This window comes from Sinocyclocheilus grahami, unplaced genomic scaffold (genome assembly GCF_001515645.1).
Source record: "Sinocyclocheilus grahami isolate Dianchi unplaced genomic scaffold, SAMN03320097.WGS_v1.1 scaffold96.1, whole genome shotgun sequence".
Classification (NCBI taxonomy): domain Eukaryota; kingdom Metazoa; phylum Chordata; class Actinopteri; order Cypriniformes; family Cyprinidae; genus Sinocyclocheilus; species Sinocyclocheilus grahami.
In genome coordinates, this window is record NW_015505275.1 from 874,543 (window position 1) to 894,637 (window position 20,095).

The 20,095-nt window shown below is 37.9% G+C and overlaps 2 protein-coding genes across 2 annotated transcripts; both read right to left on the reverse strand.

Annotated features, from left to right (window-relative positions):
* Positions 1 to 1,456: 1,456 nt before the first annotated feature.
* On the reverse strand, positions 1,457 to 11,517 carry rragca (Ras-related GTP binding Ca). The gene is made up of 7 exons (XM_016275656.1): positions 11,159 to 11,517; positions 8,816 to 9,019; positions 7,700 to 7,899; positions 5,548 to 5,662; positions 5,115 to 5,257; positions 2,843 to 2,991; positions 1,457 to 2,761 (listed from the first exon to the last, which is right to left on the reverse strand). The coding sequence occupies exons 1-7, from the start codon at positions 11,336 to 11,338 to the stop codon at positions 2,610 to 2,612; spliced, it is 1,143 nt and encodes a 380-aa protein (XP_016131142.1). The 5' UTR covers positions 11,339 to 11,517; the 3' UTR covers positions 1,457 to 2,609.
* A 1,959-nt stretch (positions 11,518 to 13,476) lies between these two features.
* Positions 13,477 to 16,758, reverse strand: gja9a (gap junction protein alpha 9a). Its single transcript, XM_016275657.1, has 2 exons — positions 16,636 to 16,758; positions 13,477 to 15,456 (listed from the first exon to the last, which is right to left on the reverse strand). Exon 2 carries the CDS (start codon positions 15,432 to 15,434, stop codon positions 13,938 to 13,940), a length of 1,497 nt encoding a protein of 498 aa, XP_016131143.1. The 5' UTR covers positions 15,435 to 15,456; positions 16,636 to 16,758; the 3' UTR covers positions 13,477 to 13,937.
* Positions 16,759 to 20,095: the final 3,337 nt, after the last annotated feature.

Here is a 20,095-nt window from a genome sequence, read left to right on the forward strand (position 1 = left end):
TAACCAGAATTGTTTAATTATTCACCCACAAGTTGCATGACGAGTTTCTTGTTTTGACCAAAAAATTCAGCAGTGCACCAGGCCAGTAGCCATTTAAAGGATTAATGCCACATTTTTACAAGAAATTAGAAGCTTAATGAAATGGACAGAAATGCTGTCAGTGTTTTATTGCCAGTAAATTGCGTAGATGTGGGAGTCTCGTAATGAGTCGTGACAGTAGCTGCGAGGCGAATCTGATTTTATTGGCTTCTTGTGATACTACTGCGTTATTCAAGCTCGTATTTAACAAGACTGCTCGAGTAATGGTGCCTTAGCCAATAGTGCTAGGCTTCTCATAAAACTGAATTAAGCTTCAACATTCAGAAAAATATAAAGATCACCTAAATTATTATTAGACTATTTACATTGTTGGCCTATATTGTTTACTGAGGCTTTTTAGTACTTTTTCATAAGGACCAAAAATGAAGGAAACAAAATATAAAGGATGTTTAACTTGAGGTATAACTGATTCAAATTAATGAAAAGTACCCCAGCACCAGAACCGCATACTAGCCTACTGCAATTTCTAACACATAAAGTGGTAGTGGTATGGTGGTATGATATTTCCAATTCAGCCCATGTGTTTTTGTTGGGACAATTTAATTGCAGTACTCTGGCGCCCCCAATTGTCAAAAAAGGGGTAATGTTCAAAAAATCTGTTTAGGACGTGTTCTATAATTCACTTAAAACTCAATGATATATCATAAATTATCAGTCTGTATAATTGATGGAGTGTTTTAGTCATGAGCATGGTACTAAAGGGATCATTTAAGCAAAAATAAACAGTCATCATATACTCACCCTTATGCACAATGCTCCAGACCTGACAAAATAGTATATAAATATATCAGAAAAAAAGTAGCGCAGTAGTAATGTTGAAGAAGTAGTGCGTTATATTCCCAATTTCTATGATAGATTTGTGTGTCAAAACGTCAGCTATTTAAGCTGCTATTTTTTATTATTATTATTATTAATCTTCCACACAAGATTGAACTCTAGAACCGGATCATTCCGATTCGTGAATTAATCACAAAAAAAGTTTTGGTTCAAAAGAACGATTATGAATCGAATAATCGTCGGGGATGTTAATATTAAATACTTAAATTTCTGTCTGTTTGACGCACAACATTTCCGTATGATTTGGAATATTTAGCAAGAGTCATATGAACTATTTTTATGATGCTTGTATAGTGTTCTCTTCTTTATGGAGCTCGATACTTAACTTTTTTGGAGCAACAGGAAACCTATTTTTCAATGTTCATTGAAAATGTTCAATTTTTCAATGTTCAACGAACTGTGCTTTGAAGATTTTTTTCCCCTTTCAGCAAGTGTCCTAAATCTCTTAAACAATATGTAAGTATTAGGCAGGGTTTTTATACCTTGAATGTGGGACCAAATCAATGACAGAACATGAATACTCTTTCCAGTGTGTGTACATGTTTTATTTCTTGTGAATGATTACACCTTTGGCATGTCCTATATGTACTCTGAGAAACAAGAATCATAAGCAAGCTTGAAGATCAGTGAAAGTAAAGATTAGTGAGTTTTAAATCGGAGCAAAACTGCATTGGCACCTCAGAACCGGAATGTAAGTAATTCAAGTTCATCCTACAATGTCCTCGGATTGCATGAGCTACGCGCCAAGGATGCCGTAATGTAACTAGAGGGTAACGGTACAGCATAGCAGTTTGAATTTTGTTAGTTAGGATCCCTGACATCCTCTGAGGTAAGTGCAATCACAGTGTCCCAGAGGTCAAATGAAACGGTACAGCTCTTTCTCAGTCTTCGAAGTCGCAAACGCTCTCCCATGTGTGACTTCACAACATCTCTAGGCCCCGAACCGGTGCATCTGCAACACCCACCCTCTCCACTGGATACATACATGTGCACACACACAAACACACTCGAGACAAATTCAAAATGACATTTCAATCCCTTTACTAACCTTTCATACACAATACATGGGATGGGCTGTTTAGGTGACCAAGTGTGCATGTGTGCACTAGGGGCTTGCATCAGACAGGCCTCCTCTACATAAGGCTTCACAAGTGTACACTCAAATTTTGTGCACCCCAAATTTTCACAGAAGTCTGCCACATTCACGTGTTGAGGAGTAGACCAGGTATGCGTTTAAACTTGGCTACTGTGTTAAGTGACCAGCAGCATATACAGCATTCATCCAAGTCGTCAGGCGGTACTGTCTGACAGGGTGAGAGGTTTCTTGCTGTGCTTTTTTTTCCCTAAGTGACTTGCACTGTTACTTGTTTGCGGTCTTTTCTGGAGGAACAGTTTGTTAATGCCTTTTAGTCACAAAAAAAAAAAGTGTTCCACCTTCTTTTGTGCCTCTTCCCTTCCATCCATCCGCAGCTTTGCAAGCTTACCCACATTACATTTCTGCCCCGCCCACTGCAGCAAGTTTATTTTAGTGCCTTTCAAACTCTTGCTTATAAAGCATTTGGGAGCAGTAATGATGGTTGGCATACTCAGAATGCGGCCCATCCTGTAGTCTCTATCTTTTGTTACCTTTTCCATCATCTCCACACTTTTCATCAGTCTTTATCGCTATCTTTCTACACAGTGCTCCTGGGGGTTCCGTTTAAGGCAACAGTCTTCAGGAGAGGAGTGCCAGCTGGCTGGTTGCTTGTCCTTGAGATAGAAACGCCCACCTCGAACACCTCATGAATGGCTTTCCGGAAACAGTGGAAATTGTAGTCTATTAATCCTGTGGCACAAAAAGGAGAATTAAAAAGAACCGAAAACTGCTAGTATGAAAGGCACCAATATAACCATTGCTGTGGTGTACCTTTGCGCTCAAAGCTCTCTTCTCTCAGGATGCAGACCAGGGCGAGGAACTTGGTGACCTCTTTTAGGTAGAGCACTGTGGTGTTATTGAGTTTGATGATGGCCATAGACTCCTTATCATATGCACTGCCACTGCCATCCTCCTTTAATCTGTGTGATCAAAACATACTTAGAATGCAGAACTGACTGTAAGCATACTAAAAATGACATTAGGAAAACAGTTAAGGTCAAAGGTTTACATCCCCCTTTCAGAATCTGCAAAATGTTAATTATTTTACCAAAATAAGAGGGATCACACAAAATGCATGTTATTGTTTATATAGTACTGATCTGAATAAGATGTTTCACATAAAAGACGTTTACATACAGTCCACAAGAGAAAATAATAGTTGAATTTATAAAAATGACCCCGTTCAAAAGTTTACAGTGATAGTTGTTCACGAGTCCCTTGTTTGTCCTGACCAGTTAAACTGCCTGCTGTTCTTCAAAAAATCCTTCAGGTCCCACAAATTCTTTGGTTTTCCTGCATTTTTGTGGATTTGAACACTTTCCAACAATGACTGTATGATTTTGAGATCCATCTTTTCACACTGAGGACAACTGAGGGACTCTTATGCAACTATTACAGAAGGTTCAAATGCTCACTGATGCTCCAGAAGGAAAAACCATGCATTAAGAGCCGGGGGTGAAAACTTTTGAACAGAATGGAGATGTGTACATTTTTCTTATTTTGAAAATTAAAATATCATATTTTTTCATTTAGTACTGCCCTTCAGAGGCTACAGAAGATGTCGCATTTCCTTAGTTTAAAAATATGTCCACAAATAAAGGATATTAGTAGGTTTTACAAGTTAAAGGGTTAGTTCACCCAAAAAATTAAGTTAGTTCTGGCAGGTCATGTGAGTCAAGCTTGCATCAGCTGATCACATCTACCTATAGGAATACGACACCCATTGCGGCATTCCTATATAAGCTCTATTCAGTATTATTCAGCAGCTTTTCAGCTTGCTTCGGAGCAAATTACCCTCCTCCATCCCCAGCTCCTCCTATCGCACAGTCAGGACTTGTCTTTCTGATATTTCTTGCTGATCAGACTCCTTTACCTTGAATAAAGTGTTACACTTAAATATCATTAAGTACATTAATGATATCTGCCTTGTTCTGTTCTGTTAACCCTAGGGGGGTTATTATTGCTGCTCTCCCTGCTCATTCATGACAGGCTGCATGGAAGGGCAGGGAGGTTTTTGCCCAGAAGAGAACCATACCGCCAAACCAAACTTTAATGCTAAGTATCTACCATTTTGACGATAGTGGTCCTGACAGAATTTAAATTCTGTCATTAATTACTCACCCTCATGTCATTCCACACCCCTAAGATCTTCATTCATCTTCAGAACACAAATTAAGATATTTTTGATAAAATCCGATGGCTCAGAGAGGCCTCCATTGACAGCAACTCAAACTCTCAAGATCCATAAAGGAACTAAAGACATCATTAAAACTGTCGACGTGACTACAGTGGTTCTACAATAATTTTATGAAGCAACGAGAATACTTTGTGCGCAAAAACAAAAACGACTTTAATCAACAACCTCTTCTCTTCGGTGTCATTCTCATACGTTGTTTGCGTCCAGCGCTTCCAGGTTCTACGCCAGAAAGCCGGCTCATTATTGGACGGCTCCTGCATCAGCATCACACGCATGCGTCGCGCTGTTCACATGTGCAGCTTTAGCCAATAATGAGCCAGCGTTCAGACGTAGAACACGGAAGCCTTCACTGTGCTTACTGTGTTAACCGCGTAAGGATAATGACAGGGAAGAGGAGAGATTTTTTTTGTTTGTTTGTTTGTTTTTTTGCGCACAAAGTATTCTCGTCGCTTCATAAAATTATTGTAGAACCACTGTAGTCACGTCGACTGTTTTAACGACGTCTTTAGTACTTTTATGGATCTTGAAAGTTTGGGTGGCGTTGCTGTCAATGGAGGCCTCTCTGAGCCATTGGATTTGATCCAAAATATCTTAATTTGTGTTCTGAAGATGAACGAAGGTCTTAGGGGTGTGGAACGACATGAGGGTGAGTAATTAACGACAGAATTTTCATTTTTGGGTGAACTAACCCTTTAAGAAAATTTGGGGAACAAAGTTTTAAAGCCCTCTCATGCAAAAGATGTGAGTGAAATTGGAGTCATTGGATAGATGGATATAGATAGATTGTGTTTGTATGTATTGTGCATGTACTCCAATAGGCAAGTAGAAATAATATACAAGGCTCACCCGTAAATACAGGAGACGTCGATGACCACATCGATCATGTCGCAGCAAAGCTCATAGGACTGCATGTCCACCGGTGAACTGTCGGTGGCGATGTAAATCTTACTGACGACATCAAACAGGAAGGCCTTCTCAATCCCTGAATTCTATTAGCAGAGAAACACACATACACGCACACATTGCATAATGCCCTGCAGGGTTTGATATGGGATCTTACAGCATTGAGAGGATAATAAAACATGTATGAGCATGACTGCATCCGAGATGGAAAGTGAACAAGCCATTTCCACCAGAGCAGCAACAACAACACTATATATTCTTCATAATGACAATAATGGAGTGACCAAAGAGGGAATGGAACTTTATTAAGGTGCAAACATCAAGACAGCATGACCCATTTAGAAGCGTTGTGAAGTCTTGAGGTAAAGACACATACAGATATAAAGATGTTGAGAAGGTTCTCCAGCGTTGGAAGCTGAGGGATGAGCTTCTGGACAACTTTACTGAAGGCCTCAAAGATGGAGTGATCATATATACTAGTCAAATAGAAACTGTAGAGGACAGAAAAAGGGCATTCGATTAGACAATGTCATACAAAATGTTCCTCCATTATCTGACACAGATCAGACCTTGTTGCACATTTTTAAACAATTGCAGGGTAGCTAAAGAAACATTCCTCGGGACTGAACATTCACTTCTGACAACTGCAATATCACATGGATATGTGCAAGTGGCAAACAGTTAAATGCACTTCTTGATCAAAATGCCCATCTTAGTAAGGTATTTAAGTGAAAATAGTGTTATTGACTATACATTTCAGAGACAAACATTGCCGTGTAAACAGTTCTGTTGCCAAATGAACAGAAATGTTACGAAAACAAAGGACACCAGAATCAGGCAGAAAAGAAGTGGCATAAAGGCTCTGCAGTGTTGGACCGCAACCTTTAACTTAATATTAAAAATCCTCTAATACCACAGTGGTCTGATGTGAAAATTTAATAAGCAACTTGTAAGAAATGGCAGGAGGTGCCAATTGTGAAAGGTGACAAAACTGAGAAACTGCAGCGTGAGTAATTCTATTATTCAAATTAATTTGCGGATTATATTATTAAGGTTAAATGAGGCAGCAGCATGCATTATTCTATCCTACTTAAAAAACAATTCATATTACCAGGGTTGAGTTAGCTATTAAGACCACAGAGAAATTTGACACTGCTGATCACAGTATGCAGAAAATGCTAAGTATTCTTGAAATTCACCCTTGTCTGTTGTTCACGAGGCACTGACCGCTCAAGCCTCCTTGAACTGTACACTCATATTGCTGTAGTGAACTGAAGGAAAACGAGCTTCTTGCTTTCCTAATATGACTTCTTCAACACGTAAAAACTATATAGCCTAAACAGCAACCAAAAATTATGCTTTATATACATATATATATTTATTTATTTATGTTTTTACTGAGGTGATTGTAGATGCCATATTTGGATTGATAGAGGTAAATGTGACCCTGGACTACAAAACCAGTCATAATAAATATAAATAATAAAAAAGAACAAATAAGCTTTCCACTGATGTATGGTTTATTAGAATAGGACAATATTTGCCCGAGATACAACTATTTGAAAATCTGGAATCTTGATTGTGCAAAAAATAAATAAATAAAAATTAAAAAAATCTAAATATTGAGGAAAACCGCCTTTAAAGTTGTCCAAATGAAGTCCTTAGCAATTCATATCATATTACCTTAGCAATTATATAAAGTGTTCATAAAATTAAGTGTTGATATACAGTACTTACGGTAGAAAAATTTTATATATTTGATATAGTTGATATATTTACAGTATAAAATATCTTCATGGAACATGATCTTTACTTAATATCCTAATGATTTTTAGCATAAAAGAAAAATCGATAATTTTGACCCATACAATGTAATCTTGGCTATTGCTACAAAAATACCTGTGCGACTTAAGACTGGTTTTGTGGTCCAGGGTCACAAACAATACAAGGTTAAATGCAAGTATTTTCAGATGATGCACTATTAAGCAGACACTCTTAAGTAGATCAGAGAGTTGCAAGATGCATATTCATCTTCACATTCAGTAAAAAGTATGAGGAGATTCTAAAGCATTAGTGAAGACAACAGAAAAACCATGTAATCGGATTCAGCCATAAGTGGCACTCTATTTAAAATCTCATAACCAAATTAATTTAGCAAATGCCTATAATCGCTGAGATTTAACACAGAGGTCATGAAAAAAAAACGAACATAATTTCCTTAGAGAACTCCTTTTCGACATCAATCCATTACATCCATTATTATGTCAACACCGTCAACACCAGAGCTCTGACTTAACACAGTTTCTCCGCTTTTAGTGACGTAAAAAAGACGAACCAAAAATCAACAGATTTCAGAAATGAGTTTTCCTCATATTCACAAATTAATTAGCTGTTCTGTAAAATAAAATAAAAATAAGAATAGTGTATCTGTTCCATCTTCTCAGATCGCATAAATAGTGGCACATATTATGGTTCAAGAAGTATTTCAATCAATAAACAGCATTAGAAATAAAACTGCAAATGTTTACCTGAGATGTAATTTCTCTAAACTGGCATCTGCCAGGTCATCGTTAGCCCTCTGGTGTATATCCCGCTGGGTCTCAATCTTATGGTCATCAGACAGGCCATCTACTTTATGGATAAACACTTCAAAGTTGATCTCTGGGTTGACCCTGTAGGCGCGTGATACTGTTAGGTGGAGTCGACTAAGGGCCTCCACATAGTCATCCTGTGATACAGAGGAAGAATGCAAGATGGTATGAGCTGGCAATGTACAATATAGAGGATGGCCAGGTTTAGAGAAAATGCCATACTTTAGGTTACCAAACAAATTGCATTTTACATATTAACAAAAAAATAACTATATACAGATGCAGAACTACAAAAATTATGTAAGAAAGTTTCTTCAAATAGCAGAAGATATTTTACAGCTCTTCTTGATGAAATAACACATCTTTTTGTGTATTATCACACACTGCTGTAGTTGAGACTTCCACTAGTAAAAGGGTTTGCAAATCTAATCGATCATATTCTTTCAAATAACTTTCAGCTAGAAGTAAGACTGAAGGGCTGAGAGAAAACAGCACGGACTTCCCTATATCAGCAGAAGTCAATCTTGTACCTATTTTTACATTAAGCCAATGTGATCCAATGAGCTAAGCCTCAATGACAAACAACATTCAATTAAATGAAACCAGAATGTCTGGACTCAATGCCAAGGTTTCAATAAGCCAACTATTTAGAACCATTAAAGGTCTAGTTCACCAAAAAAAAAGGTGAAGGTGAACAAACGTAGGCAAACAAACAGTTTCTCGTGCCCATTGCGTTCCTAAGTGTTTTTTTCCATACTATGGAAGTAAAAAATAAAAAAAAACTTCCTTTTACAATGACAACTTTGATTGATTAATACAGTTACTTTCTTTTTGAAATATAGTATAAACAAACATAAATACTAAGAAAGCAAGCTTTATCTGCTTAAAACTTTACATATCCCATCAATGAATAAAACATAGCCAGCCATGATTTGTAATTTATAACATTTCACAAAAAAATCCAGCCATCTCGAATTACTGACAGAACTACATCACTATGTCGTTTGGGTGTGCACAGTAATTAGTGTCAAGGCTTTGAATTTCTTGTTTCACCTGTGCATCGATGACAAATATCAAGGCCCCAGTTCCTCTGAAAATCATCTCGTAGTCAAAGGTTGGATCAAAAAAGTCCACTTGTCCAGGGAAGTCCCAGATCTGGAAGTTGACGAAGGAGCTGCTGGAGATGTCATCTTTATAGATCTTGTTGGTGCTCTCGAGAAACAGGGTCTCGTTGGGGGACATCTTATGAAACACCACCTAATAAGTCAAAGACATTTAGTACATTAAAGCATTCCTCCAATGGGAGAGTAATAAAGTCAGACAGTTGTGAAATCAAACTAAAAGCCCAGTCACATGCTTCATGGACTTTGAGGAGCTTACTGGTGGCAAGACTTCATTCTCAGGGGCTTCAAATTTTACATTCAAAACGCTGTTTACACACTTTTCATTGTAAAAAAGTGGTACATTAATTAATTTGTATTATTGTCCTCATGCATGCTTATGAGTTCTCTCCTTTAGGCATTTGTGTGTTTCACAGTACAGCAGTTATGACTGTCATGTGTTCATGTCCAGTGCTTGATGATGCAGCATTTATCGACTGGTGGCCTGGAAATTGTGGGGAGTCGTCGTGACTACCGACACCGACAGGAATTGCTTGTTTGTATGGTGTTTGTTGTTATGATGTTTGGTACTTTTATTTGTATGTTTTTATTAAAACTGCTATATAAGACAAACTTAATATTACTACTGTTATTATTGTCATGTGACATCACCATGGCAGCACCCAAGAGGGGGCGACCCACTCCATGTACAATAAAACAGCTTTTTCTAGTAGACTAGAGTTTAATTGCATGTGATTGTTCAGGATTTCTATACATGTCAAAAGCGCTGTTCACTACTTTGTGTGCATTTTTAAATTAGCGACAATTACTGAGTGCATAATAGCCTACACAAAAGGTGCACTTAAAGGGGTCACATGATGTTGCTAAAAAGAACATTATTTTGTGTATTTGGTGTAATGAAATGTGTTTATGCGGTTTAAGGTTCAAAAACACATTATTTTCCACATACTGTACATTGTGGTTTCTCCTCTATGCCCCGTCTTTCTGAAACATGTCGATTTTTACAAAGCTCATCGTTCTAAAAAGAGAGGTGTGCTGTGATTGGCCAGCTATCCAGTGCGTTGTGATTGGCCGAATACCTCAAGCGTGTGACGGAAATGTTACGCCCCTTACCATACTGTTGATGCCGTGTCCCGGCCGGAGCGACAAGACAAAAACATTAAAACCCATTATAAACGAGGCATTTGTTGCATCCAGTGGGGACATAATTACGGATTATAATGACTTGTACTGTCTTTTTATGCGTTGCATCGCGCCGCGTAAACATAAAACCGTGTCTGCATTTGTGATCGGAGAAATTACAAACAACAAGCGCTACGCTTCACTGCTCAAAACTGGCGTCTGAATCGTCAGTGGCAAATTCTTTAATATAAAAAAAACTTACTTAACAGTCTGTGAGTCAGAACAGCCGGCATTGTAGTCTACTCTTCCAGGATCAGGAAACAGTCCTCCATAAAATGTGCTGCACACATCTGAATATTTGGGTTGAAGTGTTCTGGAACAGTGTTGTAAATACAACTTAACCACTGATTTCTAGTCGTGTCCTCTTTTGGAAGGCCAAACAAAGTAGTTTCACTTTCACAATGAAACACACAGCATCACACACGGCGGGCTAGAGTGAGCGGAGGCCGGTGTGCTAGAGTGAGGAACGGCTTGAGAACGGCGCGGCCGGCGGATTCGACGAAAGAGCGGCCGGCGGGGCTTGCGGCAACCACATGTGACGACCCCGGGCTGGACTCCAAAGGAAAATTTGAAACCGCATCATATGACCCCTTTAAATGTCTTACACAATTTATACGAAATGAATACCCTTTGTTTATAAGATGCACAAAGACAGTAGATGGTCCTCAAGAATGAACTAAGTTACTTCTAAAAGTCCGAAAAGTGTCTTCTAGTCAACCATTTCTGTTCGTATGATCTGCATAATCTGTGTTGAGAGGGTGTGGTGAAAGATGAATATATGAATATATGAATAAGAAATCACGTGCCGGGTGCGTTATCACAACATTAACATGGCACGCATATGCTACATATAGCCTTCTTAGACAGCTGAATGAATATGATGCATTTAGGCCTGTATGGCATCCAACTCCATAAATCCACCAGTGCTTAAGGAATAGGTTGGCTGTAACGGCTCTGAGTGGTGATCTTGCCCGTGCCCAGTGACAGCTAACGTTAGGCAGCCTGGAGCGGCTCTGACCCGGTTCCAACTCGCTGTGCTAAGGGAGAGGAGAACCTAACGTTAGACGGTCTAAATATCATCTCTTCCTCCTACCTTCTGGATAGACGACTTTCCGCTCCTCCTCAATCCCATCAGCAGGATTCTCGGTTTGCTGTCGGAGGGAGTAGGACTGTCCTCAATGTCTCCTTCTTCTTCTCCATATCCGAAATCTTTGGGAAACGAGTCCGCCACCCCGTAGCTGTCCGCCAGCGGTGCCTCGTACTGGATCGACATGTTAACCCCCTCCCCAACCCCTTTAAAATATAACCTGGCCGATTATTAGTAATCCAACCAGCACGAAATTAATGCTCAGTGAACAAACATAAATCCTTGTTATCGTATAAACAGATGAGAGCAAACTTATTATGGATTCTCCTTTAAATCTTCAGTCTCTTGTGTTTCCCATCTCGATGAAACGCCCACTTAAGAACGACACTCGAATGTAATTGGATGGCCGCCGGGTAACTCGTACGCTGATTGGATAACTAAAGTGTCACTCTACTAAACTATTGAAATGTGGGTGGAACGTTCCAAGTCATGTGCCTGATGGTCACCTGACAAACAGATTTGTGTGAATGGATGTTTTTTTCCGACCTTTTACCTGAAATGGTATTTCTTACCTTGAAATGCTTATAAAGATTTGTTGGTAAATGTAAAATGTTGTTTATGAATGTTCGTTTATAAATGTACGTTTAATCCACTGATCTATAATAGAGATGTCGTTTATATATTTTTGTTTTTAGATAAGAAACAAACAAACAAAAATGTTAAAGTAACTAGTGGGAAAACAACGATGTTAAAATTGTTAATCTCAAATACCAAATAGAAAGTTGCAAACAATAACATTGATTGATTGATTTAATTCTATGTATTATTTATTATTAACTTTATATTTAATACATTGGTTATTATACCATTTTAACATTAGGCTATGCATGCCATATGGTAGTTGTACATGTAGCCTATTATGATATATTTTATGACATAACACAGGCATAATCTTTCAGATGGGTAAACTGGAATTAACATCTCTGGTCATTTGTTATGCTCTGGTCATATCCATTTACCATGTAAATATGTTCATATGACATCAAGACAGTAATTTAATTTGGACTGTTTTTAGACATCAAAATCTTGAAATAGTCTGTTGTTTAATGTAATAATGAAAATGATGCCACACATAACTCAAACAACAGGCTGATTAAAGGTTAGGCCTTCAGACAATAACAACAGTGACTGACCAATGTGTCACATGGCAGAATAAAGCCAGTGTTGTTATTGTTAGTTTTACTACAGTATATGCACAGTTGTACAGAATAATCAGATTACATTTTTTTTAGCATTTTAGCATTTGGGAGCACAGGTCAATTAAATTGAAAAAATATCAGAGATCCATTTAATTATGTTGGGAAGACAATATGTTTGTGGTTAGGACACCACCAAAGAAAGTATAAAGGATTCGATCTTAATTCTGATTTCTTGAAATTATCATAATAAAAGCTCTCCATTCAAAAGCTGAATAGGAATGTACAACTGTCTTACAAGACAGGTTCATCTGAACAACTGTTTTGTAGTTTGGATGACACGTGGATTGTGTTTTGTTTTTGTTATTCATTCATGCTTCCTTTTCAAAAACAGCCAGGAAGTATAACCAATCCAGTTCCTAACACTCAAATTAGAGCAGCATTTAATTGCTAATATTTCAAAAGTATATTTTGTGTGAGGATTCAAAATATATAGCTACAGGCTTTAGTCCAGTAGATGGTGCTGTGAGCACTTCAAATATTTTGAACTGTATTATTAATACACTGGACCGTGTTGTTAAAATAATAAGAACAATTTTCAAATGGCTCTGTCTGTCCTCTTTTAATGTGAGGTAACAGCTTCCTTCTTCTCTGTGATTCTTCTCTTTACAATCAAGTGTAAGACAAGAGCAAGAATAGTTTCTTAAAGATAGGCTACTTTCTTTAGTGCCATATGCTATGACATGAAGCGATGACAGTAACAGCAACAGACAACATACAAAAAAGTACAAAACCATAATAATACAGAAAGTAATAACATTTAGATTTTTTGCTGTAATAAGTTAATTTCAAGCCTGTGGGAAGAAACTGTTGCTTATTTTGGTACTTACAACTTTGGTACTAACAGTAGCAGCTACTTTACCATTTAGGTTCTAAACCAGCTTTTCTCATCATAATACTAATATTAATATATAGAGTCAGCTAGAAAAATGTATTTTATTCGACTTGTTTAATCTTTCTTAGATTCCTAATTTAGAAATGCTGGTCCATATGCTTAGAAAAAACAGACTTAAATAACGATTCGATATCTGGTTTAATTGCATTGTAAATCGAACCAGTTTATTACCTGTTAATATGACATATGCACAAAACAACAATAAAACAACATCATATTTTTGAAGATTTTTACAGTTGCTGTATTACAGCACAATGTGTTTTAATTTGAATTTTTTTACCATTACATCATTTTGACTTCTGATGCAGGAAGCACTCAAAAAGAGAAATGTCCAGATGAGAACAAGGCATACATAATCATACATACAATCTCTCTAATGTAGTCATACTACTATTGTTAATGAAATATACTGTCAGTGTGTACTGCTAAATTGATATGTAAAAAGAGAGCACAAACAATCCATTAAGGAGTGCCACAACTTTATAGAGTTGAATATAAAACTTTAGTCTGAGATTGCTTGTGTGCTGACATCAAAGTTGTAGATAATCCTTTTACTGTGCTTTTCCATCAATATACTGTAACTGTAGAAATAACATGGCTACCATCAATAGTGAATGCCTATATTGAGTTTTTCTCATATCTGTAGGTCTGTAGGAGCTGCTCGTCTGCTACTGGAACTGCTGGCCAGTGAGGCGCGATGGCTCGGTGATGCTCGTGGACTATGCCGTGACTCCGAGCTGGATTCTTCTATTGAATCAGGAGAAGTGGGCCTGCTCATTTTGGAATCAGACCTGGATGAAGTGCGAGCTCGCACAGCGGTGTAGGGACAGCGGGCCTTAGCACCTTCCAAGGAATCCGTGTCTGAGCCATTACCTTCTACGACCGTTGAGCAGTTCCAGGGTGCGCTGACCTTCCATGGCTTCTTTCCCACGCCGGATGATGTGTGAGAAGATTCCCTGGGGTGGCTCGATGAGTCTGAAGTCTTAGACTCCTGGCCTTTCTTGAACAGAGGTGGAGGGTGGATAGAATCTTCCCCTTCATCTTGCTTTGGCGGCGTGATGGAGTTGCAAGGTGGTGAACGCGTATCACTGCTGGTGTTGTTGGAATTGCTGTTGTGCTCTGTGGGACTGTTCTGTGAGTACTTTGGTGCATCAGAACCATCTTTGGTTTGCATATCACTCTGAACGGGCAAGAAAGCAGAGGATGGGTTGATCAAAGGAGGGTAGGCGGTTCCATCGGGTGGTCTCTCGAGAAGAAGGTTGTATCCACTGGGTGCTGAAGCAATGGTGGCCTTGCGGCCAGTGGAGGTACCAATGCATGTCTGATGCACCACGGAATCTTTCTTCAGCTTGTTTGGATAATAGCTGTCATCGAGATCATCCCTCAGCTGTGGGTAGTAGTTCAAGATGACCTTTTTAAGCTTCTTGTAGCCCAGGTGCATGATCTCCAGGATGTTGAGAAACAATGAGATGGCAGCTATGCATTGCATGAACACCATGAAGACGCTTTTCTCAGTGGGTCGAGATACAAAGCAATCCACCGCATTCGGACAGGGCTCCCGCTCACATTTGTAGAGTGGATTTAGTTGAAACCCATACAGAACATATTGTCCGGTCATGAAACCCACCTCTACGGCCGAGCGGGTGACTATGTGAGCCACGTAGGTGCGCAGAAGAGACCCCCTCAAGGGAGCTTTGTTTAGCTTCCCCTGGTCTATCTGCCGAAGCTCACGTTCTATTTTGCGTCGCACCTCCGCCATCTCTATGTCCACAGCCTCCAGTTCACGTCTCAGAGCCAATTTTTTGCGCTGACGTTCTTTTTCGAGGGCTCGGAGGCGGTAGATAGCATGGCCCATGTACACCAGTGAGGGGGAAGAAACAAAAATGACCTGCAGCACCCAGTAACGGATGAGGGAAATGGGGAAGGCTTTGTCATAGCACACGTTGCGGCAACCAGGCTGCTCGGTGTTGCAGATAAAGTCAGCCTGTTCGTCGTTCCACACATCCTCCGCCGCCACACCAAGCACCAGCATGCGGAAGATGAAGAGGATGGTCAGCCAGATTTTCCCCACTATGGTGGAGTGGATATGCACCTCCTCTAAAATCCCACCAAGAAAGTTCCAGTCTCCCATCTTTACTCTGGCATTTTTGTGTCTGTAAAGAGAGTAAACAGGGAGCAAAAATCATTCAAATGGACTGTGGTGGGGCTCTGTCAATATGTTCAGCATGCTCACTTTTGAGTAGGCTACCAGAGATCCTTGGCCTCAACATCTGCGTTACTTAGAGACTTGACTACACTAGCTATATCCAAACACCAAGAAATATTCTTACTCTTTGCACTGACTAAAACAAAATAGAATCATTTTACTCAAGAAAGACAAATCAAAGCTTTCGATAAACTTAATCTGCTAACATCACACTGCAATATGCAAAAATAGAATCTGTAAGATCCAAATTTTGGTCCCTAATCTTATTATACATAAAGACCTGATTCCTCATTGCACTACTACTATAATAAACCTTGAAATAGAAACATGTTTGCAATCTAATTTAATGTCCCATCTATATATTTTAATTTTTTTTGCCAGATATTTCTTTGTTCGCCCCTGTTTATTTTCTTCTCAATTTTGTATTTGGTAATTTTCTTTCAATTGTATCTAAAAACCTCCAGAAAGAAAAAAAGAAGGTCAAAAGAAAGACTAGTGGTTGCATTTGAATATTAAAATGCATTAAAATAAAACCAAATTGAGTACCAGACTATTAATTGACTTTTATCACTTTCATCATTACAGTCACTTTTATTTTAAATCAGTATTTTACCAGAGAAACTAAGACCATTTTAGAGTAACCTAGTTATATAAATGCATACACTATATACTTTTTTTTCAAAACTAGTAAGCAATACAATAAAAATACACAAAATGTGTTGCTGGACTAAAACTACAGATGAAAGATCACAAAGCCTCAATTGCAAGCTTCAAAGCATTAAAATTCAGTCTAAATCACTCCAACAAAATTCAGAATAATGGTAGATTAATATGGGTTATTTCAGGTTTTTTTAACTGTTACAATTAATCCCAAATATGGTATTGCCAATTCAAGTATAATCAGAATTTTTAAAAAATTCAAATATTTACTTTTTTTTTAATATTGTAAAAAAAATAAAAATAAAAAAAAAATTGGATCCAGGGCAAAATATAGTATCAGGTATAAATTTTTACAAAACATGCAGTGCTACAAAATGCAATCAGTCAGTGTAATGCTGTGTTGATGTGTAGATGGTCTATTGTTAAAAGTAAACATAGATAAATAAACTGTAAAACACCAACATACCTTAAACAAATAAGGAGAAAATGAAAATCCTCATGGTAACTCAAAAGCTACTCCAACCTATACACATTAAGTACTAAAAGACTCATGCCATCCTGATTATTGTTAAAGGTCTCGACCTAACACAAAACAAGCAGGTCTTCTTGCAGCCAACTTATAGTCATGCAGGAGAAATCAATGTGCTAGCCGATACCATTTACCTTACAGCAGTATGGACAGACTGCTGGTGCTTTAGATCCCCGCGGGTCATGCAAGCGCGACGAGCCTGCCAAAATATTAAAAAAATCGTTGGTGACCTGCACATCTGACGCAGCACATCACCTGAACTTTTGTGACCCCTTCTTTCCTCTCTGTTGGCACCAAAAGAGGGTTTCCGAATACGCAGGGGTCTGTTGGCAAGCACACTGCTTCTGTATCTCAGTGCGTCAATAACCAGTACTCCACTATTAATATGATGAAGTGAACACTGGATTGATTCAGCTTGCCAACTCTGCCAGTGTATGCCATGCGTAAATAAAACATTGTGGAATTATAAAGCCCCCTTCTGTATGAATGTAAGGCTCGGATACACTTGGTGGCCTCTTCATGCTCTTATGCACCCCTTCTTAATCGGTCTTGCATGTTTGATTGCTAGTTAACACCCATTACAGAATGATTTTTCTGCTGAATTGCAGAAATAGCCCAAGTGTTATGAACTAATTGCACGTGCACAACTCTACTGGTGCATTTCCACGTTTTGTACAGAGAAATGAAGGCCTGTTGGTTCTTTTAAGCACATATAAACAAAACAACGACTTGTTTTATTATTGTAATATCGAATAAAACAGCAAAAGGCTGAGAGTGATTGTTTATTTTTTTCCATGAACGTGTTTACAGCTGAGCGCAATGCTTTCTAATGGCATTTGCCCACATGTTGGCACTACTTTCAGTAGTCAATACTTTGGGAAGCAATCAATCGGTCATGTCCGATTTCATACTCTGCTGGGTCCAGCCCAATGTAATTAAGTTGTCTCTGCTAGTTGTGGTGATATTTTATTCCATTTAAAAGAAATCAATGGTGCAACCCTATTATGCTCACTAACTATGCAGTTGGTTGGTTTCATCCGAGGCCTGCGACATCTATTTAGGGGCATATCAAACAAGCCCTAATTACTGTAGTGAGTGAGCCTCTTCATTACACAATATGATTCAGACTAGACATGACTTTAATGAGTAACTAAATTGAACCTTTGGTATTTTTTAAAAAAGGGAAAAGAAGAAGCATGTCAGGTTGGCTTGAATGCATGCTCCCTGATGGGAATGTAATGAAAATGTTATATATTTAAACACCATTCTAGTCTGCTCCTAAACCTAAATAATTTTTTTCTGATAACCTAAATCTGAGCCTAATTCGGTATTTATATTCTATACGTATACCATTTATATATCATTATGTCAACACGTCCATTGTAGATGGGGTCAGCGACAACAAAATGGCCATTTTGCACAAAAGCTAAATATACAATAAATTTTAAGTCTGTAAGATTTTTTTATGATTTTGAAAAGTCTCTTATGCTCACCAAGGCTGCGTTTCATTATAAATACTGTAAAAACAGTAATATTAAGAAATAGTATTACAATTTAAAAACTGTTATTTATATAATATATTTTATGTAGTTAAATTATTTTAAGTTATTAAAATATTAAATTAATGTTATAGTAATTAATGTATATAATTACTTTATTTTACATTAAATTATTATATTAAGTGTCAGTTTGTTGTGTCAGTTAGAAATACCAAGGGTTCACACAAAACAAGGGGAGTTCGCTTTTAGCTATTATGCTGCCCACAGCTGGAACCAGCTTCCAGAAAAGACCAGAGAACATAAGAACATTTAAATCTAGACTCAAAACTCATTTTTATAAATAGAAAGTAAAAAGAATAGCAATTATTTGTTTGTAAAACTGTAAAAATCTTTACTATCGCTTTAGATCAATTGAATGCATCCTTACTCAGGTAGTGTAGATTATGTGTATGTATTTCTGCATCGAACAATAGATTGGAATGAAGTATCTGGTTGTGGGAGGCATGGGCAGCAGGGGAATGTGGTGATGGTGGTGACTGACCACATTTCTGTGTTACTCGGGGTCAAAGAACTGAACTTTTGATGAACATTTAGTTGAAAACACAGCCCCAGACATAGTCAATTAAGCTCTAAAAATAGCCCAGAATTAGATTAATACATATTATTCGAGGGGTTGGAGCCTCACACATTGATTTGATTCACAACCCAAATTCTTGAATTATAAATAGAACGTTTAAAAGAATAGCAATTATTTGTTTGTAAAACTGTAAATATCTTTACTATCGCTTTAGATCAATTGAATGCATCCTTACTCAGGTAGCGTAGATTATGTGTATGTATTTCTGCATCGAACAATAGATTGGAATGAAGTATCTGGTTGTGGGAGGCATGGGCAGCAGGGGAATGTGGTGATGGTGGTGACTGACCACATTTCTGTGTTATTCGGGGTCAAAGAACGGAACTTTTGATGAACATTTAGTTGAAAACACAGCCCCAGACATAGTCAATTAAGCTCTAAAAATAGCCCAGAATTAGATTAATACATATTATTCGAGGGGTTGGAGCCTCACACATTGATTTGATTCACAACCCAAATTCTTGTTTGTACTGGAAAGTTCTGCTACAGTCATAAATTTGCCTAAATGATGTGATTGGTCAGTAAAGTGGAAATTCAGCCTCACAGCAAAAGCCACTCTTCTCATCCTTAAATGCCCTTTGAGGACTTTTAAGTGCCCTATTCAGTCTATTGTGCAGCAAGGGTCAGGACTAGATCACTTTATGATATCATGCTTGAACGATCAGTGAACTATTTTGTGCTATGTGGCTGGAGTTTGTTTGTTAAATTAAGAAGAACAAACTGAATAGGGGTTTGTAAGTTATTTTAACAAGCTTTCCCTGCAGCAAACGTACTGTATAATTACGAAGGACCTCAGTTAACATTGAAGCGCCATAAATATCATAGTAACTCATTTGTAATAAAAACAGTTCAAATTGATTGATTTTTCGTGAACTGAAAATACCTGGATGTTCTGTTTAGACTGGCAAGAACACTGTATCCATATTGGCCAGCAATCAATTATCTGTTTGGGAGAACTACCATCAGCTAATTAGAACAGAGGGAACAGAGGGACAGAGGACAGCAGTTGTTGTGGGATGCTTTCCAATGTAAACTCACTTCACCTTGGTTTAGCATAGCACAGCATTTACTTCACACCCAAATTCATTAACCAGTTCATAAAACAACTATATGTTAAACACATAAATACTACTGATAAATGAAATATACCCATATGGACACATTGGTTTTAAAATGTTTGTAAAATATTATTAAAAATGACACGATTCTCCAAGTTGCCACCACATGTCCAAACTTAAACTCATTTCTGAATCTTAATGAA